This window comes from Amblyraja radiata, chromosome 10, assembly GCF_010909765.2.
Source record: "Amblyraja radiata isolate CabotCenter1 chromosome 10, sAmbRad1.1.pri, whole genome shotgun sequence".
Taxonomy (NCBI): Eukaryota; Metazoa; Chordata; class Chondrichthyes; order Rajiformes; family Rajidae; genus Amblyraja; species Amblyraja radiata.
The window spans coordinates 2,281,773-2,306,591 of NC_045965.1; the positions used below are offsets into that span (position 1 = coordinate 2,281,773).

Consider the following 24,819-nt stretch of genomic DNA (forward strand, 5'->3'; position numbering starts at 1 on the left):
ATAAAAATCAACAAGGAGGGAACTATGGAAGAAAAATTAATATCCTTCTTTATTTGATTGGAATTGAACAAGGTAACAAAATGGTGTTTTAGAGAAGAGTATTGGAAATCTTTGTTCTGACCAGGTGTAGAAGAGAATCCGTGGGAAACAGCAAAGAAAATTAGATGTTCTTAACTCCTGTTTGGGATATGATGAAGGGTGGATTGTAATGTAAACATGAAATAGTTTAGCTGATAACGAAGTTTGTTTACACTTCTGCAGAGTTAAGTGGATCACCCGCGCCCCCTACCGCTGGCAGTGTAGATATGTTGCAGTAAATGGGAGGCTTATGATCGGCTCAGAATGGCGATGGGTCGCTTGAAAGATCAGATAGAATAATGTCAAGATTCCCTTATATTGTGTTTGACTTGTATTAACCATCTGTTGTTGAATAAGATTACAATAAGCAGAAAGTATATTATGACTGATGAAATAATTAATACCCATGTAGTAGATAGTAGTTATAGAAAAACATATAGCCAAGGATGAAGTATATTTTTGTATAGTTGTATCGAACAAAAAACAAAAGTTATTTACTGCACAGTATAACTGTCAGCTAATTCTGCTGTGAAGTCAGAGAACTGGTGAGCAGTATTCTGCCGCCATCTCTCCATGATATCATGCAATAAAGTCTCTTGAAGCAAATCTGCGACGTCTGGAACTTTTCGTTTTTCGGTGGTGGGAAAGATGCTGGAGTCAATTATTAAAGAGGTAATAATGGGGCATTTGGATAGCAGTAAAAGGATTAGTCCAAGTCAGCATGGATTTATGAAAGGAAAATCATGCTTGACTAATCTTCTGGAATTTTTTGAGGATGTGACATGTAAAATGGATTAAGGGGAGCCAGTGCATGTAGTGTATGTAGACTTTCAGAAAGCCTTTGATAAGGTCCCGCACGGGAGACTGGTGACTAAAATTAGACCACATGGTATTGGGGGTAGGGTGTTGACGTGGATAGAAAATTGGTTGTAACTTTAAGGAACACAAAAATAATAATTTTCTGTTTTGATTCGTTCCTTGGCACATTCTTTCAGTTACCAATAAATTGTTATTCATCTTGATTTATTTAGGAGAAAACAAATGTACTTCTGAAATATTGTTTCTTTTCATAGTTTTGTACAGCTAAAAAATGTTTTTTTCAAATCTTTTGCAGAAAACATTTTAGTGCAGCAGAAGGGTTGTAACTAGAGATAGACCCAAAAAGCTGGTGTAACTAGGCAGGGCAGGCAGCATCTCTGGAGAGAAGGAATGGGTAACGTTTCAGGCCTTCTTCAGACTTCGGATTCAAAGACTTCCTTCTGTGATACATCATTCTTTGAATTTAATGCACGGAGACATACAATTTTGAAGAATTCTAAAGGGCAGAACAAGACACTTTAGACAATCGACTTATTTTGCTTTTAGTTGCGAAGATGTGAAACTGGTTTTGGCAGTCAGATGCCCATCGGTCCGAGCTGAAGCTTATAGCCCCAGTCACCCGCTGGGCAGTGGAATTCATCAGCGGAAAGTTGACCCAGAACGAAAAAATACAAAAAACAACTTTCATAGAAAGGTTACTGAGTGCTGGAGTAACTTAGAGGGCCAGGCAGCATGTCTGGAGGATATGGATAGGGACATTTCGGGTCTAGAAGGGAACTGAGATATGTTTACAGTGCATCTTTTAACTCAGCTTCAACCCTTGTAGCCCATGTTTTCAGTAAAGTCGCTTTGAAAGCAATATTCTAGAGGTGTGTAATAAAACACAAAGTGCGGGTGCAACTCAGCGGGCCTGGGTTGTTCAGCCTCTCTGGAGAACATGGATAAGTAGGTGGACACAAAATGCTGGAGTAACTCGGCGGGGACAGGCAGTATCTGTGGAGAGAAGAAGTGGGTGATGTTTCGGGCGGGGACTCTTCTTCAGATCCGAAATGTCACCTATCTCTGGAGAGAAGGAATGGGTGATGTTTCAGGTCTGAAGAAGGGTCTCGACCCGAAACATCACCCACTCCTTCTCTCCAGAGATGCTGCCTGCCCCGCTGAGTTACTCCAGCACTTTGTGCCTATGTGAGGTTATTCACTTTGGTAGCAAAAACAGGAAGGCAAATTACTATCTAAATGGCGTCAAGTTGGGAAAAGGGGAAGTACAACAGGATCTGGGGGTCCTTGTACATCAGTCTATGAAAGTAAGCATGCAGGTACAGCAGGCAGTGAAGAAAGCGAATGGCATGTTGGCCTTTATAACAAGAGGAATTGAATATAGCAGCAAATAGATCCTTCTGCAGTTGTATAGAGCCCTAGTGAGACAACACCTGGAGTATTGTGTGCAGTTTTGGTCCCCTAATTTGAGGAAGGACATTCTTGCTCTTGAGGGAGTGCAGCGTAGGTTTACAAGGTTAATTCCAGGGATGATGGGACTGTCATATGCTGAGAGAATGGAGCAGCTGGGCTAGTACACTCTGGAGTTTAGAAGGATGAGAGGGCATCTCATTGCAACATATAAGATTGTTAAGGGGTTGGACACGCTAGAGGCAGGAAACATGTTCCAGGTGTTGGGGGAGTCCAGAACCAGGGGCCACAGTTTAAGAATAAGGAGTAAGCCATTTAGAACAGAGACAAGGAAACACTTTTTCTCAGAGAGTTGTGAATCTGTGGAATTCTCTGCCTCAGTGGAGGCCGATTCTCTGGATGCTTTCAAGCGAGAGCTAGATAGGGCTCTTAAAAATAGCGGAGTCAGGGGATATGGGGAGAAGGCAGGAACGGGGTACTGATTGGGGATGATCAGCCATGATCACATTGAATGGCAGTGCTAGCTCAAGGGCCAAATGGCCTACTCCTGCACCTATTGTCTATTCTTCGGTTTAAACCAGCATCCGCAGTTCCTTCCTACACATGGATAAGTAGTCAGAATGTACCCTTCTTCAGACTGAATGTCGATCGGTACCTTAGCTCCAACTGTTCCGATTACTGCAAATTCTGTGCTTTCAAATTAAAGTTTTAGTCCACTAACGCCGCCTGCCTACCTACTTGCCGGGCCTGGGATCTGGCGCCGTCCCCCAACGCGCCGCGGGGACCTGGCGCTGCCCCTCACGGGCCTGGGGTCTGGGGACCTGGCGCTGCCCCTCACGGGCCTGGGGTCTGGGGACCTGGCGCTGCCCCTCACGGGCCTGGGGACCTGGCGCTGCCCCTCACGGGCCTGGGGTCTGGGGTCTGGGGCCTGGCGCTGCCCCTCACGGGCCGCGGGGACCTGGCGCTGCCCCTCACGGGTCTGGGGTCTGGGGACCTGGCGCTGCCCCTCACGGGCCTGGGGACTGGGGACCTGACGCTGCCCCTCACGGGTCTGGGGACCTGGCGCTGCCCCTCACGGGCCTGGGGACTGGCGCTGCCCCTCACGGGCCTGGGGTCTGGGGTCTGACGCTGCCCCTCACGGGCCTGGGGTCCTGGCGCTGCCCCTCACGGGCCGCGGGGGAGGGGCACCGGCCGCCGCCGCAACGTCACGGGCCTGGGGCCAGCCAATGCGCGAGCGGCTGTCAGATTCGAATGAGCGAGGCGGGAGCGCGCGTGGACGGACGGGCGGGCGGCGGCGAGTGAGAGGTGGGCGCGCGCGTGCTCGCGCTCCTGCCTGGCGGCTGTGAATCAAAGAACGAGGGAGGGGGGCGCGCGCCTGACGGGTGAGAGGGTGAGGGAGGGAGGGAGGGGGGAGTTATGCGCCGGCCGGGGTCGCGGGTGAGGGGAGGGGGTGACCGGGCCGGGCCGGGCCGGGACACACGGCGCCTCCGCCGCTCCTGCCCTTTCTTTGTGCCCTTCCTTCCTTCCTTCCTTCCTCATCCTCAGGTCTTCCATGTCCTCCCCCCCCGGTCCCGCCCCTCAACTTTACTTTAACTTCCACTCTGCCTTCAAATTCCCCTGGACACCTCACTCCACAGTCTGAGGAAGGGTCTCGACCCGAAACGTTACCTGTTCCTTCTCTCCAGAGATGGTGCCTGTCCCGCTGAGTTACTCCAGCATTAAGTGATATCTGAGTCCCACAGTAGTTATCTGGATGACTCTTCCCCCCACCCTGCCGCTTACTCTTAGGGGGCAAAAACGCTATCCCCTACTCTCAATTCCTCGGTCTCTGCCACACCTGCACCCAAGGTGAGGTTTTCCACTCTAGGACATGCCAGACGTCCTCTTTCTGTAGTAAATATAGTTTACTCCCTGCTGTCATAGTTAGATCCCTCACTTGCATCTCCTCTCTGATCTGGAGTTCTGATCTCTCCCCCTCCCTCAAACAGAGCAAGAATAGATTACCCAGGTCCTCGCCTTTCACCCCACCAACCCACATGTCCAAAACATCATCCTACGACATTTCCGTCACCTCCAATGTGATCCCACCATCAGTCACATCTTCGAATCTCCACCCATTTCCACTTTCTGTAGCAATTGCTCCCTCCGCAACTCTTTGGTTCACTCATCCCTTTCCACGCAATCCACCCCCTCCCCAGGTACTTTGCCCTACATTCACAGGAGATGTACTACATATCCCCATAACTCCTTCCTCACCTCCATCCCAGGAACCCCAGCAGTCCTTCCAGGTGAAACGGGGATTCACGTGCACCTCCTCTAATCTCATCTACTGCATCTGATGTTCCCGATGTGGCCCCTTGTACATTGGCTAGACCAAGCGTAGACTCTGACAGTTTTGCTGAACACTTGAGCTTAGTCTGCCAAGACCTACTGGATCTCCCAGTTGCTAATCATTTTAATTCCCATTCCCATACTGACCTTTTTGTGCAGGGCCTCCTCCACTGTCAGAGTGAGGCGATGTGCAAACAAACAGCATCAGAAATTATCTTATATAGCTTACATTTCTCCCCTCCACCTCCCCTTCTACCTATAATCCTTCCTCTGGCTTCACACTGCAACTCACTCGGTCACAGGGAGAATGTGCAGACGCCGTACAAGCAGCATCCACAGTCAGGATTGAACCTGGGTCTCTGGTGCTGTAAGACAGCAACTCTACCGCTGCGCCATTGTGCTGTCCACTGAAATTAAGTATTAATTAAAACACCAATTGAAGATTGTGGCAGGATCTTTAAAGCTACAACCCTATTATAAAAGATGTTCTGAAGATTGCAGGATGGGTTCTTGATAGATTGCGTAGAAGTGCAGTATATTTGTAAATTTCGGTTTTAATTGCCTTGCAATTTCATTTTGTGCATTTATGTGAAGTTTATAAGCATGCCTATATCTACTGATGGTACTTCTCCTTTGGTGTGGATTTCTTGATTAGTTGAAATTAGAATAGTTGCTTTTAGGTGATTTTTTCAAACTCCATTTTCCAGAGATCACACCATGGTAATTGGTATGTTACGATCAGTGCCGAATAATCCAGGCAACATTCTGAAGAAAGGAAACAGAAGATTTGGTATCCAGCATCTATCCCAAGAACAGGATAGCCAGACACAAGAAGAGTCAACATTTTCTCTGGATAAAGGCAATGATATTGACAAGACGTGTGTTGTGGCTTCAGGAATTCCAGGAACACCTATGCTGTCTAAAACTGAGAAGTTATCCCTTCAAAGAAGAAAAACAGTCGATAAAGGAAATCACCGTGTTCACGATGAAACTAACATAAATGTTGGTGTGGGTGAAGGAGAAAAAAGGCTTACTTTGCAACGCCGTATTAAAGTGGGTAACTCAAAAAGAACTATCTCTATGCAGGAACATTCACAAGGTAAAATACTAACAGCTTCAACTCTGGGCCAAAGTCATAATCTATTGCAACCAAAATACACTGATGTGATAGGTTTTCGATCCTCTGCAGAACCTTCATTGATGCAAAAGGTGACAGATACCAGAAGTTATCCTGTGACATTTCCAAAGCATGCTTCAGTTAGCAAGGACCAAGAAAATGTAATAACCGTCAAAAAAGAAGAGACTGTGCACAAATGGTCAACTACACTTGTTAAAAAAGTGACAGCTGGTAAATCTACTGATAATGGTAACAAGCAAAAAACAGACAAAAATACCTTTAAAGTATTTACTGAACAAAATGTGTTTAGAACCAGGACCCCAACTAGTGATGGAAACAAATTAGCAATGAAGCTTGGTGATCAGCAAGGATCAAAACACCCAGCTAAACTTTCTGTAAAAGCAATGGCCAAAGGTTTCCAGACCACGGAGCCAAAAGTAGATTGTGAGATCAATAACATGAAATACTCTGGAATTTCAGAGAATAATGGACATCAAAATCCACCTGAAAGTGGTACACTTGCAAGAAGTCTTCCACAGGCAGAGGTATCGTCGCAGAGATCATGCACAGGGAGTGAATGCTCAAATGGAGAAGACAGTGCTGTGACCGTGGCTGTCCGCGTGAGACCTCTCAGCAACAGGTAAATGAATGAAATAAAGATAGTTAAAAAAAATTAGATTGTTTGATTAAACTTCTCAACTGTTCGCAGAACTTAGGCTCTTGAAGTGTTTATGAAAAGTGGGCTTTGATCAATATATTTTTTCTCACCTTAGTGTAGTTTGCATATGGACGCAAATTTGTGTTTTATTAACTATAAGGTCATGTGATAGGAGTAGAATTAGGCCATTTGGCCCATCAAGTCTACTCCACCATTCAATCATGGCTGATCTATCTTTCTCCCCGAACCCCATTCTCCTGCCTTCTCCCCATAACCCCTGACACCCGTACTAATCGAGAATTTATCTATCTCTACCCTAAAAATATCCTTTGTCACTGCTGCGCTAGAATGCTGAAGTCCAATATCGAGCAGAAGCTGGAATGTTACTTTTGCATGACAATTCTATTGTAATGCCAAAACAATTTATTTGTAGAGGTAAAGGAGCTATGTTCTGGAGTTGGGAGTATGATTTTAAATTTGCCTATCATTTTAGTAGATTTAAATGCTGTTGACAGGACTAGACTGGTTTAATGTGTACCTGTTTTTTGGGACACAGTTGTTACTATATATTTGCCTGTGTTCATGCAAGTAAATCAACAGGTTTCTATCGGTGTAACTTGGATCATCATCAGGAGCGAAGATTCTTAGGTGTTCCTTTTTTCTATCGCTTCTAAGAACAATAAATTAGAGTCTCTTTTTTCTTGCGTATCGCGTGCACAGCCTAAAGTTGTCGATCAAAGGTCGACATCCAGGCCAGGACAGCATCAATTACTGGGTGGATGGCTTTGATGCCCCCAGGGAAAAGCCTCAGTGGGCAGTCATTCACGATGTGTAGGATGGCCTGGTATGGATGTCCGCAGTCGCAAGCAGGGCTGTCTGTCATCCCCCACTTATGCAGGTGATGGGCTGTTCTTGCATGGAGGGTGCTGATTCTGTTCAGGGTTAGCCATTGCTTGCGATGGAGGTCAAAACCCGATGGTTTCACTGTGGGGTCTATGATGACCTCTCCGTTGATGGTGTTGGCATCTTTCCAGGCTCTGCGCCACTCAGTCTTGCAGTCAAGTCTTCCAGGGATTTAACGGAAGACCAGAAGGTTTTGCGGGACTTCAGGCGCATGTTGGGCAGATTGTTCAAGTCAGCGTGGATGGGAAGGTCAGGGTTAGCCTCAATGGTGCACCAATCTTTCAACATCTTCTCCCTTCTGCGTATGCTGGGAGGGGCAAAATGAGAGAGGACAGGGAGCCACTGCAAAGGTGTCCCTGTGATGACCCGCACTGCAGAGTTAAGGACAGTGTCAACTCGTTTGGTGCGGTAGCTATTAGCCCAAGCTGTTGAGCAAAACTCGGCTGTTGAGTAGACTAGGGCTAAGCTTGTGGTACGGAGGGTGTGTGCATTGGATCCCCAGCTGTTGCCAGCAAGTTTCCTGATGATGTTGACCCTTGCTTTCAGTTTATCAGCCACCCTCTTCAGGTGTTCACGATAGGTGAGGGTGCGATCCAGGGTGACTCCGAGGTACTTGGGGAATTCTTCATTCTTCACCGGCTTCCCACAAAAGGACACTTGGAGCTTTGCATTGGTGAACCGATTGCTGAGGTGAAAGGTTGTCTTAGATGGGTTAGGGCAGCTCTCTTGTAGCTCCCTTGTAGGCAAGGGCATATCATCTGCATATGCAAACTTCCTGGACACGGTAGTTGGCATGTCACTCACATAAATGTTGAAGAGTAGGGGAGCTAGGACAGAGCCCTGGGGGAGACCGTCATTCAGGGTCCGGACAGAGCTGGTCTGGTTCCCAAGTGAGACCCTAAATCTACGGTTGGTGAGGATGGATGAGAGGGCACGCCTGGTGATTTGGCACTTCAAGATTCTGCACAAATAAATAGATAAATTATAGTGACACTGTTGTTTCAGTTGTAGTCACCTTGACATGGAGTTGATTCTGGTTGAAAATATATTTTCTTGAGACTCATTCCATTTTATTCCTCCTCCCCTGGTCCTAATGCCAGCTCTATTTAAAATTGGGAAGCTCCATTCTATACCATTCAACAACAGCTTTTTACAGGTATAGTGCTTATAAATGTAGCTAATTTGAGGTTATGAAGGGGCATGGATTAAAACAATTCTTATCGCAGAATGTAACAGTCAAGAGTTTTGTTGTCATAGATGTCCCAAATGGAAAAATTAAATTCTTACTTGCAGCAGCACAACAGAATATGTAAACATAGTACACTGTAAAGACCATGTGCAATCGCCATGATGTTAAAGGGATTGCAATGTTGATAACAGTCTAAAAGACAACGTGTTTATTTGCACACACATTGATTTGACATTCTTTACATTATTTAGAGAAGATACGGAACTTTCTCCAATGTTTATATTTAACACATCTCTCGTTTTTATTCAGGGAAAAAAATGAAAATGCACAAGTGGTAGTGTCCATGAAAGGACAGGACACAGTTGTGAAACATCCAGACAGCAACCACACTTACTCATTTGCTTATGACTTTTCATTTTGGTCGTTTGATGAATTGCATCCTGAATTTTCAAGCCAGGAAACTGTGTATAACAAAATAGGACTCCCTCTGCTAGAGAAAGCTTTTGATGGGTACAACACTTGTCTCTTTGCATATGGGCAGACTGGCTCTGGAAAATCATATACGTAAGTTGAATTACACCTTCAATTGTTGGATTAGAATATATCTGACTATATGTTGTTGTCACCCGAATCACTGATGAATGTGGCTGATGGTTAACCAAAGGAATGTTTAAAATTAAACTTCTAGCTTCTCATGTAATAATTCAACATAATATATCCTGATTAGATAGCCTTCTCATCTAACACAAAGTGTATAAGATTCAACAGGCGTTTTAAACGTATTATTTCTTGAAATAAAGATTCACAATGCCAGCAACACCTAATCCTTGTATACTCTTCACAGCAAGAGCAATTTAATTTAATTTGCGATTGGTTTGATTTATAAATTAGAATCTTAAATATCAGATTATCAAATTGGTATTATTTACATATGACATAGTGCATTCAGAAAGTTTTCACACCCCTTCACTTTGTCCACATTTGGTTATGTTATAGCCTTATTTTAAAATGGATTAAATTCATTTTTTATTATCATCAATCTACACACAGTACCCCAGAATGAAGAAACGAAAATAGGTGTTTAGAAATTTTTGCAAAGTAATTAAAAAGAAATAACTGAAATATCACATTTACATAATTATTCAGATCCTTTGCTATGACACACAAAATTGAGCTTCGGTTCATCCTGTTTCCATTAATTATCCTTGAGATGTTTCTACAGCTTGATTGGAGTCCACCAGTGATAAATTAAATTGATTGGACATGATTTGGAAAGGCACACACCTGTCTATATAAGGTCACACAGTTGACAGTGCATGTCAGAGCAAAAGCCAAGCCATGAAGTCGAAGGAATTGTCCGTAGACCTCTGACACAGCATTGTGTCGAGACACAGATCTGGGGAAGGGTATAAAACAATTTCTGCAGCATTGCAGGTCCCGAAGAGCACAGTGGCCTTCGTCATTCTTAAATGGAAGAACTTTGGAACCGCCAGGACTCTTCATAGAGCTGGCCGCCCGGCCAAACTGAGCAATCGGGGGAGAAGGGCCTTAGTCAGGGAGGTGACCAAGAACCCGATGATCACTCTGACAGAGCTCCAGAGTCCCTCTGAAGATGGGAGAACCTTCCAGCAGGACAACTATATCTGCAGCACTCCACCAATCAGGCCTTTATGGTAGAGTGGCCAGACAGAAGCCACTCCTCAGTAAAAGGCACATGACAGCCCACTTGGAGTTTGCCAAAAGGCATGAGAAACAAGATTCTCTGGCCTGATAAAACCAAGATTAACTCTTTGGCCTGAATGCCAAGCGTCACGTCTGGAGGAAACAAGGCACCGCTCATCACCTGGCCAATACCATACCTACGATGAAGCATGCTGTGGGGATCTTTTTCAGTGGCAGGAACTGGGAGGCTAATCAGGATCAAGGGAAAGATGAACGCAGTAAAGTACAGAGAGAACCTTGATGAAAACCTGCACCAGAGCGTCCTGGACCTCAGACTGGGGCAGAGGTTCACCTTCCAACAGGACAACGACCCTAAGCACACAGACAAGACAATGCAGGAGTGGCTTTGTGACAAGTCTGAATGTACTTGAGTGGCCCAGCCAGAGCCCGGACGTGAACCCGATCGAACATTCCAGAACCAGGGGCCACAGTCTTAGAATAAAGGGGAAGCCATTTAAGACTGAGGTGAGAAAAAACTTTTTCACCCAGAAAGTTGTGAATTTGTGGAATTCCCTGCCACAGAGGGCAGTAGAGGCTAAGTCACTGGATGGATTTAAGAGAGAAATTTAGATGGAGCTCTCGGGGTAGTAGAATCAAGCGATATGGGGAGAAGGCAGGCACGGGTTATTGATTTGGGATGATCAGCCATGATCACAATGAATGGCGGTGCCGGCTCAAAGGGCCGAATGGCGTCCTGCACCTATTTTCTATGTTTCTAACATCTTTGGAGGGATCTGAAAATAGCTGTGCATCGACGCTCCCCATCCAACCTGACAGAGCTTCAGAGGATCAGCGGAGATGAATGGGAGAAATTACCCAAATACAGGTGTGCTAAGCTTGTAGCGTCATACCCAAGAAGACTTGAGGCTGTAATCGCTGCCAAAGGTGCCTCAACAAAGTACTGAGTAAAGGGTCTGAATACCTATGTAAATGTGATATTTCAGTTTTTTCTTTTAAATTACTTTGAAAACATTTCTAAACACCTGTTTTTGCTTTTTTATTATGGGGTATTGCGTGTAGATTGATGATAAAAAAATGTTTTAATCCATTTTAGAATAAGGCTGTAATGTAACAAAATGTGGAAAAAGTGAAGGATTCTGAATACTTTCTGAATGCACTGTACATGCTAACTGATCTGATCTATATTCTCAGTTGCAATATTTTCTTATGTATAACTGTAACTATTGCTTCATTTTACTTATAATTCATTAAATTAACTTCTGATCCTTAAACATATCTTTTGCTTTGAAGAATGATGGGCTTCAGTGTCAAGGGAGTCATTCCAAGGTTCTGTGAACAGCTGTTTGCCAGGGTAACAAAACCTGACCAGCAGGTTAGTATTCTATTGACAAATATTCTTAACTACGAGTCATGTTTCATACCTAGTCGCCTTCAATTTGCAGAGAATTTAGTAGATTTTTATTTAGAACATCTGTTCAGAAGTAAACTTTGATTTTTGCCCCAGAGCAGAAATCCAAATGCAGACTTTTGTGAGGCTCCAGTATTTTTTAAATTCTCAGCCACATTTACTTGCCAATGGTGTGCGCTTGGCCTAAATCTGATTGAAGGCTGGTGACTGGCCTTGAAATCTAGCTGGTAGACTGGCTGCAAATTACAAACAAGTAAAGAGGCCCAACATGCAATTTACTTATCTATCTGTCCAATTTCAACAGGTAGAAGGGGTCAAATTCTCCTTGAAGAGTAAAATTAAAATTTTCTTGTCGAAAAAATATTTTGATTTGTTCATGCAATTATTTTATTTATCTGATTGTAATCTAACATCATTTCAAATGTTATTTTTAGCATTTGAGCATAACTGGTATTGTGGTGTTGCCAATTTCCAATTACGCTTAAATTAGCTTGCAGACCATTTCCTGTTGTGGAGATTATGACATGGGTTATGGCGAGACATTCTGTATTACTTTCTATAAAGGATGTTAGTGACCTAAATAGGTTTTTATTTCGTAAGGGAGGTTTCATAATCTTACCAATTCCAGGATTATATAACTATATTTAAATTGCCCAGGTACACTGTTAGATTTAAACTAATTTCATTGAATAATTAGTCCAAGCATCTGGATTACTGTTGCAGAGATGTCACCCCATTGTCCATAGCCTCTGTCACAATCTGTTAACTTAAAGCCCTGTCCCACGGTACGAGTTCATTCCAAGAGCTCTCCCGAGTTTGCCCTGATTCGAACTCAGAGATTTACGGTAATGGCCACTCGTCGGTACTCGGGTCTCTCATGGACATTTTTCAACATATTGAAAAATCTTCACGAGTCTGCCCGTGCTTACCTGCCATTAGCGAGTCTTCCCGAGTACCTGCCGTTACCGTTACGAGCCGCTAAGAGACGTCCCTGAGCTCCGACGTACCCGCTACGTTCATTCTCCGTGCTTACCACGAGTTTGATTTTTTTTTTTAACTCGGGATAGCTCTTGGAATGAACTCGTACCGTGGGAGAGGGCTATTATGTTGCTTGTGTGTCTGGATAGTTCCTGGAAAACCTCTCTACTACAATACATTTCGAGGGGGGTCATTGTTGCCGGGACTGGGAACTGAAAACTGTTTTGTTAACCATATTTTTTGTTTTCAAAGGTTGCTTACTGCATTGAAATGAGCTACTTTGAAGTCTACAATGAGAAAATTCATGACTTGTTGGTTGGTGGAAATGGTAAAATGGAAATAAAACAATCTGTAAGTCTGAAGAAAACAGTTTCCTTAGTTAAAGCTTGTCTTTATTAAATTAATTTTATTTCAGATTTAAAAAAATCAATCCTGTAAATACAAATACTTTCTTTCCCATTTCCTTCTATTTTACATTTATTTGTTTAAGATTTGCATTATTGCTTAGCCCAGGAGTACTGGGAGTGAGCTGCTGTTTTACAGTTGAGGTGAAGTGAATTATTGTTTCCTCTTGAACCTTGCTATAATCTCTCTTTTCATTATCCTTTCCATAAATTGCGAAATGTAGATGGAGAGAAATCAATTGTGCTAATTGGGATTAAATTAGGAAACACTTCTTCACAGCGGGAGATATAAACTTGGAGACTGTAGTCAGTTGTTAAGTTGATGTTGAATTATGTTGATGGAATATTGTCTAAGGATGTGGGACAAAGACAAATACAAATACATCAACATGGGTCAGCCATGGCCGTTTCAGTTCAGTTTCAGTTTATTGTCACATGTACCGAGGTGCAGTGAAAAGATTTTGTTGCATGCCAACCAGTCAGTGGAAAGACAATACATGATTACAATTGAGTCATCCACAATGTATAGATACACAATAAGGGAATAATGTTCAGTGCAAGGTAAAGCCAGTGAAAGATAGTCTGAGGTTCCCCAATGAGGTAGATAGTAGTTGTGGTAGGATGGTTCAATTGCCTGATAACAGCTGGGAAGAAACTGTCCCTGATTCTGGAGGTGTGCATTTTCATATGTTTATACCTTTTGCCTGATGGGAGAGGGGTTAACAGGGAGTGGCCAGGGTGCGACTCGTCCTCGATTATGCTGCTGGCCTTGCCAAGGCAGCGTGAGGTATAAATGGAGTCAATGGAAAGGAGGTTGGTTTGTGTGATGGTCTGGGCTGCGTCCACAATTCGCTGCACTTTCTTGCGGTCTTGGATGGAGCTGTTCCCAAACCAAGCAGTGATACTTGATAAAATGCTTTCTATGTGATACAATGCTTTCTACAGCACTACTGTAGAAGTTGGTGAGGATTGTTGGAGACTGGCCGAACTTCGTAACCCTTCTAATGAAGTAGAGGCGTTGGTGTGCTTTCTTGATTGTGGCTTCAATATGGGTGGTCCAGGAGAAGTCGTTGATGATATTTACTCCTTGGAATTTGAAGTTTTAAAGACACCTTTGCAGAATTGGTTGGATGTGCAAATGGTCTTCTCTTCCTATATTCCATTATATGCATTGATTAACAGGACAATAGTCATTGATTAATTAGAGTTTTAGAAATTCTTAGAGTTTGGTCTATGATCATTTCACTTAAACCAGCGAAACAACATGAAATAATGCCAAAGAAAGGAATAAGGTGCTGTAGTAACTCAGTGTGCCAGACAGCATCTCTAGAGAACATGTAGGAATATTACAAAATGTTGCGATTTAAAAAATCAAGCTTGTAATTTATCCCATCAGATAAAGCATAAAAATAACTAATTTGATACCTAATTCATTTTCATACTCGGAAATTAGCATCTTGTTCCCGGTTGCTTTTCCATTGACTTAACACAAAAGCTGTGACCGAGGACAGTCAATTGACATAAAAGCCCTTAACTTTCTTAAAAATTAAGAGAACTATGACAATAGGCAATATGTGCAGGAGTAGGCCATTCGGCCCTTAGAGCCAGCACCGCCATTCAATGTGATCATGGCTGATCATCCCCAATCAGTACCCCGTTCCTCCCCATATCCCCTGACTCCGCTATTTTTAAGAGCCCTATCTAGCTCTCTCCTGAAAGCATCCAGAGGACCTGCCTCCACCGCCTTCTGAGGCAGAGAATTCCACAGACTCACCACTCTCTGTGAGAAAAAGTATTTCCTCATCTCCGTTCTAATTGGCTTACTCCTTATTCTTAAACTGTGGCCCCTGGTTCTGGACTCCCCCAACATCGGGAACATGTTTCCTGCCTCTAGCATGTCCAAACCCTTAACAATCTTATATGTTTCAATGAGATCCCTTCTCATCCTTCTAAACTCCAGAGTGTACAAGCCCAGCTGCTCCATTCTCTCAGCATATGACAGTCCCGCCATCCCGGGAATTAACCTTGTAAACCTACGCTGCATTCCCTCAATAACAAGAATGTCCTTCCTCAAATTAGGGGACCAAAACTGCACACAATACTCCAGGTGTGGTCCCACTAGGGCTCTGTACAACTGCAGAAGGACCTCTTTGCTCCTATACTCGACTCCTCGTGTTATAAAGGCCAACATGCCATTTGCTTTCTTCACTGCCTGTTGTACCTGCATGCTTACTTTCATAGACTGATGGACAAGGACCTCCAGATCCTGTTGTACTTCCCCTTTTCCCAACTTGACGCCATTTAGATAGTAATCTGCCATCCTGTTTTTGCTACCAAAGTGGATAACCTCACATTTATCTGCATTAAACTTCATCTGCAATGCATCTGCCCACTCCCCCAATGAAATTTTCAGTTATTATAGATTGAAGCATTCTGAAACAAATATGAACATCTTACTTGGATGACCTGAAATTAAAGCATATAATTAGTTAGTTACCCAATTGTAGCTAATTACAAAATTGACCGTTGTGAAGGAAATAGTAATAAACACTCAGACTGCCTTGAAAATTGAAAAATGTGCCTTAACCTTTTTTCCCTGTTGCCATCCGGGCAACCTAGGCAGCTTTTTAGGTTGCCAAATGACAGTTTAGGTGGTTTGCATGACGCGTGCGATAATGTGCTCGGACAAAGTGTGTAGTCACCAGTCGGAATTATGCTCAATGAAGCATTCACGTATTATTTCTGCTTCAAATAAAGTCACAAACTAAACATATTCACCAATCAAGACATGATATATACCATAATGACATGCAGCAAAAGTATAATACAGTATCTCAACTCTTTTTACACATTGCAATTAATGCAATTTCTATTAGTTCTTTCCACTTCCAAACAAAAATGTGGTTGGCTTATTCAGCGTCTGATCAACCTTTGTCAATTAATCCTGGACCATGGTAACATATATGCTTAAACATGCACACTACAGATTGATGCAAGCATGTTTTCTATGAAGGACTGAAAATTACCATGACATGGCCATAGCATGGGTCGTTATTGCTATTGGCACAGAAACACTCGCTTCCGACATAATTTATCCATACCAAAATATACAGGTTGCATGGAAATTTCTAAAAGCATTTTATGATAATGGCTGTTAAAACCGACAATACCCATTGGACAGGTTAAACATTACACTAACTGACAAGAGATGGCCAAAGGACTTAACTGCAGCAAATGTTCTTTTGGTAATATGTTTTAAGGTGTCAAAACGCCACTTTACCGGACATTCAGATTAGATGCACGTGTTGTGAACAGCAATGAAGATACCCTTTTTGTATGCACCAGATTTAAAAAAAAATTATTGATAAACGTTGTTTCCATCATTCCCACTTCTGAATTAACGTTAAAATTTCAACTGAAATATGTCCTGACCAAATTTGTGATGTATATGACCAACTGTAGAAGTAAAACCTGGATAAATCCAACGTATAGTTGTGAATGTTGCTCATTAACTAACTACAGTACTGATACTCCATATTAAGAGCATTGATTTGCCATTAAAATGAATTCTGTAATAACGTGTCAACGGTAGCAGTGACAATCAAACACTGTGGTTTTAATGTTTCACGTGTTCACAATTTAATTTATCCATCTTTATGGACTAAAACAAATAATAACATTGGGAATTAAAACACATTTGATTGCATTCCGTTATCAAAGATAGTCAATGTTCACTCTGAAGACATTTCCAGCACAATAAGATCGGGGGGGGTACCAAAAGATACAAGGTGCAGGGGAACGAAGGGTCGGAGCGAATGACGGGCCCCGCACAGCAGGTGCAGCGGCCGCGACAGGGGCTCCATCTCCCGCACCCTGCCCACCCTGATAGTGGCCGCTGCTTGCAAATCCGCTAACGGCGATAACCGCTTTCAAACCAAACCCTCTCGCGCGCCGAGGCTGTGAATAGGGAGGGAGGGGGAGGCCTCTTTCCGCCGTCTGAAGCAGCTGCACCAAAGATCCTATGGCTATAGGATCTTTGAGCTGCACCGCTCGGCCCCGCACCTTCCTGTTGGCTGGCGGAGGAAGGGAGGTGGTGGCGAGGAAACCCCAACCGTCTCCCCCTTTGGCGGCGGCACTTGGCGGTGGACAGGGCCGGCCAAGGCAACTGGCCGATGTTGTCCGAGGAGCGCTGACCTTCCTTCCTCCCCACCTCGCCCTCTCTCTCTCTCCCTCTTGTACGCCCCCCTCTTATCCTGGGACCCCTCCTCTCCATCCCGCATTGATCCCCATTCCCGCCTCTATGCAGTCCTCACTGACATCCCCATCTACCGCCGCCCCCAATCTATTCATCCTGCCCTGATCACCCTATCCACCTCGTATTGATTCTCCTGCCATTCCCCATCCATCCTACACTGGTCCCCCAATTCATCCTGTACTGACCCCCCTTCCCATCGATCCTGCACTGCTCCCCCATTCATCCTGTACTGATCTCCTCATTAATCCTGTACTGATCCCCTCATTAATCCTGTACTGATCCCCTCATTCATCCTATACTGATCTCCCATTCATCCTGTACTGATCCCCATTCATCCAATACTGATCCCCTCATTCATCCTGTACTAATCACCCATTCATCTTTTATTGAACCCACCATTCATCCTGTACTGACCCCCTCATTCATCCTGTAGTGATCCCCAATTCATCCTGCACATACCCTCCGATCCACACTGTACTGACCCCCCCCCCCATACATCCTGTACTGATCCCCCCCATTCATCCTGTGCTGATTCCCCCCCCCCCCATCCATCCCGTACTGATCCCTCCATTCAAGAAGAATGGGGGGAACAGTCTGAAGAAGGGTCTCAACACGAAACGTTGCCTATTTCCTTCGCTCCATAGATGAATTTCTCCAGCATTTTTGTTCAACCCATTCATCCTGCACTGAACCCCCCATTCATCCTGTACAGATTCACCCATTCATCCTGTACTGATCCTCCCCATTCATCCTGTGCTGATCCCCCCCCCCCATCCATCCCGTACTGATCCCTCCATTCAAGAAGAATGGATGGAACAGTCTGAATAAGGGTCTCCACACAAAACGTTGCCTTCCTTCGCTCCATAGATGAGTTCCTCCAGCATTTTTGTTTACCCCATTCATCCTGTACTGATCCACCCATTCATCCTGTACAGATCCAACCCATTCATCCTGATTCAACACCACTGACATCCCCCGTGCTCTCCCCTCACAATTTTACATACTCCAACCAACATGTACTAATTCACCTGCCTCAATCCATCCATTCCGCACCGATTGCCTTTTCACCCCCCCCCCCGGATCTTATTGTGCTGGAAATGTCTTCAGAGCGAACATTGACTATCTTTGATAACGGAATGCAATCAAATGCATTCACACAAGAATTCACAATTTAACATGATTTTTAAATCTCACTTTGTCATGAATTTATATGCCAAATGGAAGGAATTTAATGTTTAGTTAGCATAAATTAAACCAGAAACATCCACTCTCAAGATAATCAAAATCATTTTTTTTGCACAATACATCTGACTAAAACTGTACTGTGGATATTTATTAGGAAAATATTGATCATGGATAGACAATAACACAAAATATAGATGATTTAGATGTTCTTATGACATGATTGTGCAAACAAATAATGAATTTGATTATCTTGAGAGTGGATGTTTCTGGAATGTGATCGATTGGAATGTTGCCGTTGCCATAAATTTTAAGCCCATATAGGCAGGCAAGACCTGGCCGATTCATATGGGGGCCTAAATAACATTTTTCGCATCATAAGATTAAAATGAAGCCACACCAAAAAGCAAGATAATATGTTAAGTAAATAACATACCTTTAGGTTTGTCCTACACTTGCGATCCGTGATGTTGAAGGCGTTAGAAGTTGCAAGAACATGGATAAGTAACGTTTCAGGTCGGGACGCTTCTTCTGACTGACCCGCTGAGTTATTCCAGCACTCTGTGAAACATCCCCTATCCATGTTCTCCAGTGGTGCTGCCTGACCCGCTGAGTTACTCCAGCAATGTGCCTTTTTTTGGTAAACCAGAATCTGCAGTTCCTTGTTTCTCTATGATATAATGCCAGTTCAATTTTTCTCTCAACGCAAACCCATGGAAAGCAAAGCTGACTGCTCATCTACAGCCAATGGTTGGTGAATTAATAATGAATGTAGAAATTAATGATTAGGTCTGGAATCCACCTGGTCTTTGAGTCTCTTTGCACATGGACATGCTTCCATAGAGTTGTTTCTAATTAACAGCAGTAAAAGTAATTTCCCCCTAAAATTTGACTTCCTATGAAGAGCTCAACTGGTTTTAATGGTTTTGTCATGATGTATTATCGACTGTGTTGCAAATTCTGTGTTATTTTGTCGACTCTTTTCTTTGTTATGTGCAGCTGCGAGTGAGAGAACATCCAGTCTTCGGACCTTATGTGGCCGATCTCTCTTTGTAAGTCCATGTGTTGATACTGAAGTGTTGATAATGAATGTTGCTTTCATAGATACTTAGTCAAGTGTGGTAATGGTGACAAAATAGGAAACAATAGCTTCTTTAAAAACTGGAAATGAATGAGAATTTGTCATCTGTGGGGTAGAGTGGAAATATCATTGTGGAGTCATAGAATCACAAAGAGATACAGCATGGACCTCTTTTCTATCCTTTAAAAGGGATTTGCCTTTCAAAGTGTTTGTACCATGTATGGGTATCTTTCTTCAATGATATTTCCTTCATCCACTCCATTCTTTCATTCCGGAGTCTTACTGGATAAAGATTTTAGCTGTTCTTCCCATTGCCGACAGCATATCCGTAGCCTGTAGAAAGTTTCTGACCCGATATGTCACCTGTCCACGTTCTAAAGAGATGCTGCCTGGCTCACTGAGTTATTCCAGCACTTTGTGTCTCTTTTATACACAAGCATCTGCAATTCCTTGTTTCTAGTGTAGGGGTTTTGCGTTTCCCTTTTCTCCATTTCGGGTCCAACTGCCCGAGTTATTCTCTCCCTTGTCGGAGGGTCAAACGGCCACCACTCCATTCGAGCGGTTTCCAAGAGAGAGAATACAACAAAAGGGATTCCCCTAGGCTCTAGACCTCGGAATTATGGTGGGATATGATAAAAAGGTTGAATTGACCAGAGTGTGCTGATGAGAGAAAACAGAAACCAAGATGGACTCAAAGCAAGTCTAAAATTTACAGGCTTTATTAAACAATGAGAAATCGAATCTCACCAACACTACATAATACGTGGCTAAACTTATGCTTTAAACTAAGACTATGGACGGAAAACTATCGGGCACGTCGTAAAACTTACTTTACACAATTTTACCCCCCCTTGACCTCTTTCCCCTTCTCAACCACTATCCTATTTCGGGAATTTCACCAGGTCACCGGGATACTCACAGCTAGGCCGATGCAGGCCCACGAGCTGTCCAGCAGAGCAGAAAGAGAGCGAGTTCTGGCTTGACTCCTGTTTTTATACCTGAGCTTCCTTTGAAACCCCGAGGTGGTCCTCTGGATAAAAGGGTTATTTTGATGATTCCCAGTTTCGATCTGGCATGAACAATAGGCTTCTGATGATAAGGGGTTTGCTGATGTCATGATCCCTCAGCCTGATCGTTATCCCATCGCCTGGATGGGCTCCTATTGTCTCGATGGATGAGTCATCCAAGATGGTGGGAGTGAGGGTTTCGGCCCGAAACGTCGCCTATTTCCTTCGCTCCATAGATGCTGCTGCACCCGCTGAGTTTCCCCAGCAATTTTGTGTACCATCCAAGATGGTGATTGTGCTTGTGCTGGCCTGTTTACCACCGTCTGCTGAGGCTTGGTTCCTTCCTTTGTGTATCCAAGATAATCTCGTTATCTCCGTCTCAGCCTTTCCTGCCCACGCCATTCGCATAGTTGTGTGATGCCCAAGTCCACAGGCCAGACAGGTTTGAAACTTGAAACTGATTCTTTCTGTGGATTGGGGTTTTTTCCGTTGCAGCCAGCAAATCTGTCTTTTTAAAATATCCATGTCCTTATCCGAGTTCTTCCATAATTTTGGAGGATTTGCCCCAATAACTTACACTAGCATATCCCTATTGTTGCTCAGAGTTGAAAAGTTAATGGGGTATGATGGATCTGTTGCTGAACAGTTCTCGAGCAGAGACTGCAGTGTAGTACTTTGCTCAGCAGAGCACAAGCTACAGCACATCTCTACACTCGCATTCTTTGTGCACCTTCAATGTATAGGAACAAACTGCAGATAGACACAAAATGCTAGAGTAACTCGGGTGAGGCAGCATCTCTAGCGAGAAGGAATGGGCGACATTTTGGGTCGAGACCCTTTTTTAGACTGATGTCAGGGGAGGGGGCGGAACAAAGATTGAATGACAGTAAGACTAGTGGGAGAACTGGGAAGGAGAAGGGGATGCATGAAGACGCTGCTTCACCCGCTGTTACTCCAGCATTTTGTGTCTACCTTCGATTGAAACCAGCATCTGCAGTTCTTTCTTACACAAAGAAACTGCAGATGCTTGTTTAAACTGAAGATAGACACAAAAAGCTGGAGTAACTTAGCCGGTCAGGCAGTATCTGGAGAAATAGAATAGGTGACATTTTGGGTCAAGACCCTTCTTCAGATTGAGAGTCAGGGGAAAGGGAAATGAGAGATATAGTTGATTAATAGGACTGGATGTTACAATCCCTAAGGTTCTTCACCACAACTGACACCCGGTATTCTTGGGGGTGACCACTAGGTGATTTTGCTACCAATCAGACACATCTTCAGTTGTGTACCTCAACATCACTGGGTGTTTCGGCCTTTTATCACAAGACACCCTCAGTCGAGGCAGGCCCACCGCAGGGTGATCAGCCCTGGGTGTGTGTCTTATGGTCAGCCTCTAGATGGTCACGTGGCAGCCCAGACAGCATCTTTTCTCTTCAGCCACAACCAGTGACTGCTCCATTCTGCTTTTTTCCCTCCATCTTCCTCTCTACCGCTGATTGTGGCTAGTTGGGCTCTGGACTCGTGTCCATTGGTGGAACAATACTTGGTTGAGCTTCGCCTGGGTGCTGATACCCTGTGGACTGTGGTGGTCAACCTGCCACTGGACTTCACTCGACTGATTTAGCCTACCTCTTAGAAGGTAATGGTCAATGCGAGGCCCCACACCAAGCTCTCCCTGGCACTTTTCCCTGCCCTGGTGGTGGGAAGTGATTATATAGACTGATTATAGAGAGATCTGGAACAAATGAATGAAACATATATAAAAAAGTAACGGTGATCAAGGAAACCGACCATTGGGCTAGGTGAAAATAAGTTACAGACAAGGAGACTCAACAAGATGACTTTGAACCTAGTACAACAACTTGGGTGGGGGAGGGACAAAGAGAGAGGGGATGCAGGGGTTACTTGAAGTTAGATAAATCAATATTCATACTGCTGGGTTGTAAGTTGCCCAAGAGAAACATAAGGTGCCGTTCCTCCAATTTGCGTTTGGCCTTTGACCAATTTGTATTTGCTTGTATTTTCAATCTTTGATGGGAAATTGGTCTGGTGAACACCCACCATGTTAACCTGATTAAAATGCAGCACCTTTTGGAAAACAATGGCAGGAAGGAGGGTTTTGATTTGGTTTAATTAGCAGTTTAAATGTTTTCATTGTACATTTTTCATTTATTTTCTTATTTTTTATTTTTGGCAGGTGATTAGTTGTGAATACACATTCACAAACATTCATTTTAAATTGAGGGATTGACACGCAGAGATCAAAGGTGCAGGTTTCTAGGTTAATTGCTTGTCCCTAGTGTGTAGCATATATTAGTGTTCGGGTGATCGCTGGTCGTCATGGACTCAGTTGGCCGAAGGGTTTCCACACTGTATCTCTAATACTAAACTGAGTAGTGCAAGATCTGGCCCAAGTTTCACAGTTCAAAGGTGCATCTTTTCCACCAGGTGTTCATAAGCATTGAGAAGAATATTGTGTCCATGAAAACGTTTGACAAGATTCTGCATGGTAGACTGCTCTTAGATTTGGCATGGTTCTGCATGGTAGGCTGTACTGAAAGCTTAGATTGCATGGGATCCAAGGAAAGAGAGCTGAATGGATAGAGAATTAGCTTCATGGAGGGAAGCAGAGGGTGATGGTGGAAGGTTGCTTTTCGGACTAGAGGCCTATGACAGTGATGTGTGGAGGCCTGTGACAGTGGTGTGTCTCAGGGTTTGGTGTTTGTCATCTAAATCAATGATTTGGATGAGAACGTACAAGGCATAATTAGCAAGTTTGCAGTTAACACTAAAGTGGGTGGTATTGTAGATAGTGAAGATGGTTGTTAGAAATTGCAGCAGGACCTTGATCGGTTGGGCAAGTGGGCTGAGGAATGGTTGATGGAATTTAATACAGAGAAATGTGAAGTGTTGCATTTTTGGAAGTCTAAGTACAGGACAGTGAATGGTAGGGCTCTGGGGAGTGTTGTGAAGCAGAGGGATCTTGGAGTGCAGATACACAGTTCCTTGCAAGTTGCATTACAGGTCAAGATGGTGGTCAAAATGTCTTTTGGCACATTGCCTTCATCAGTCAGAGTATTGAGTATAGATGTTGGGTGGTCATGTTACAGTTGTGTAAGATATTGGTGAGTCCACATGTAGAATATTGTATTCAGTTAGGGTCACCATGTTATAGGAATGATGTTGTCAAGCTAGAAAGGGTGCAGGGATGTTTTAAGAGGATGTAGCCAGGACTCCAGGGTCTGCGCTATAGGGAGAGGTTGAGCATGTTACGACTTTATTCCTTGGGGTGCAGGAGGATAAGGAGTGATCTTATAGAAGTGTATAAAATCATTGAGCGGAATAAATACACAGTTTTTTTGGCCCGAGTCGGGGAATTGAGAATCAGAGGACATAGGGTAATGTTTTTACACAAATGGTAGTGGGTATATTGATCGAGTGATCGGGCTGCCGAAGGAGGGAGTTGAGGCAGATACTATCATAACAATTAAGATATATTTGGGCAGGTACATGGATAGGAGAGGTTTAGAAGGTTATGGGCAAAATGCGGGTAGGTGGGACTATTGTAGATGGGACATGTTGGTCGGCGTGGGCGAGTTGGGCAGAAGGGCCTGTTTCCGCACTCTATGAAAGCTTTGCACATTTTTGTACAAACCCTTGCTGATATTTGTGTTAGACATTCTTTTCCAATGGTGTGTGGATGAGAGATGAGGGAAAGTGCTAGATCTTTAAACTCTCAAAGGGTTCATTTGTAAAGTTGAAGAATCATGGCAGCACACATATGGAAACCATGTTGTGACTGTGCATAAGCAATCAAGTTTGTTCTGTTCCCCAGCTTTTTCCTCTTCCTTCAAACCCTACCTTTTCCCCTCCTCTCTGTGATAAATCCAGTTCTATTTTAGCTGTATTATGGTCACATGTACCTAGGTACAGTGAAAAGCTTTGTTTCGTATGCAATTCAATCAAATCAGATGAAACTACACGTAACTTCAATCAAGCCAGACACAAGTACAGTAGAAAGAGCAAAGGGGAAGATTCCGAGAGCAGAATAGTTATCAGCATTGTAGCGCACCAGTCCATAGACAAAGTCTAATGTCAGCAATATGATTGAGGGGAATCGAACTGTACCCTAGCCTTTGGACGAAGAGGGGACGAAGTTGTTCCTGAGTCTGGTTGTGTAACCTTTGGTACACAGAATTGCTGGAGGAACTCAGCGGGTGCAGCAGCATCTATGGAGCGAAGGAAATAGGCGACGTTTCGGGCCGAAACCCTTCTTAACCTTTGGCTGCTTTCCTAAGGTTGCATGATATGGATGGGGT

The 24,819-nt window shown here is 43.8% G+C and overlaps 1 protein-coding gene across 2 annotated transcripts in view; it reads left to right on the plus strand.

Annotated features, from left to right (window-relative positions):
* Positions 1 to 3,580: 3,580 nt before the first annotated feature.
* The window catches only part of kif14 (kinesin family member 14), a 74,700-nt gene continuing 53,461 nt past the window's right edge, over positions 3,581 to 24,819 (plus strand). For both annotated transcript variants that reach the window (XM_033027887.1, XM_033027888.1), the window contains exons 1-6: positions 3,581 to 3,686; positions 5,343 to 6,392; positions 8,812 to 9,066; positions 11,476 to 11,557; positions 12,824 to 12,922; positions 19,412 to 19,464. In XM_033027887.1, the coding sequence (XP_032883778.1) occupies positions 5,353 to 6,392; positions 8,812 to 9,066; positions 11,476 to 11,557; positions 12,824 to 12,922; positions 19,412 to 19,464 (1,529 nt within the window). In that variant the 5' untranslated portion in view covers positions 3,581 to 3,686; positions 5,343 to 5,352. The remainder of the gene's footprint in view (positions 3,687 to 5,342; positions 6,393 to 8,811; positions 9,067 to 11,475; positions 11,558 to 12,823; positions 12,923 to 19,411; positions 19,465 to 24,819) is intronic.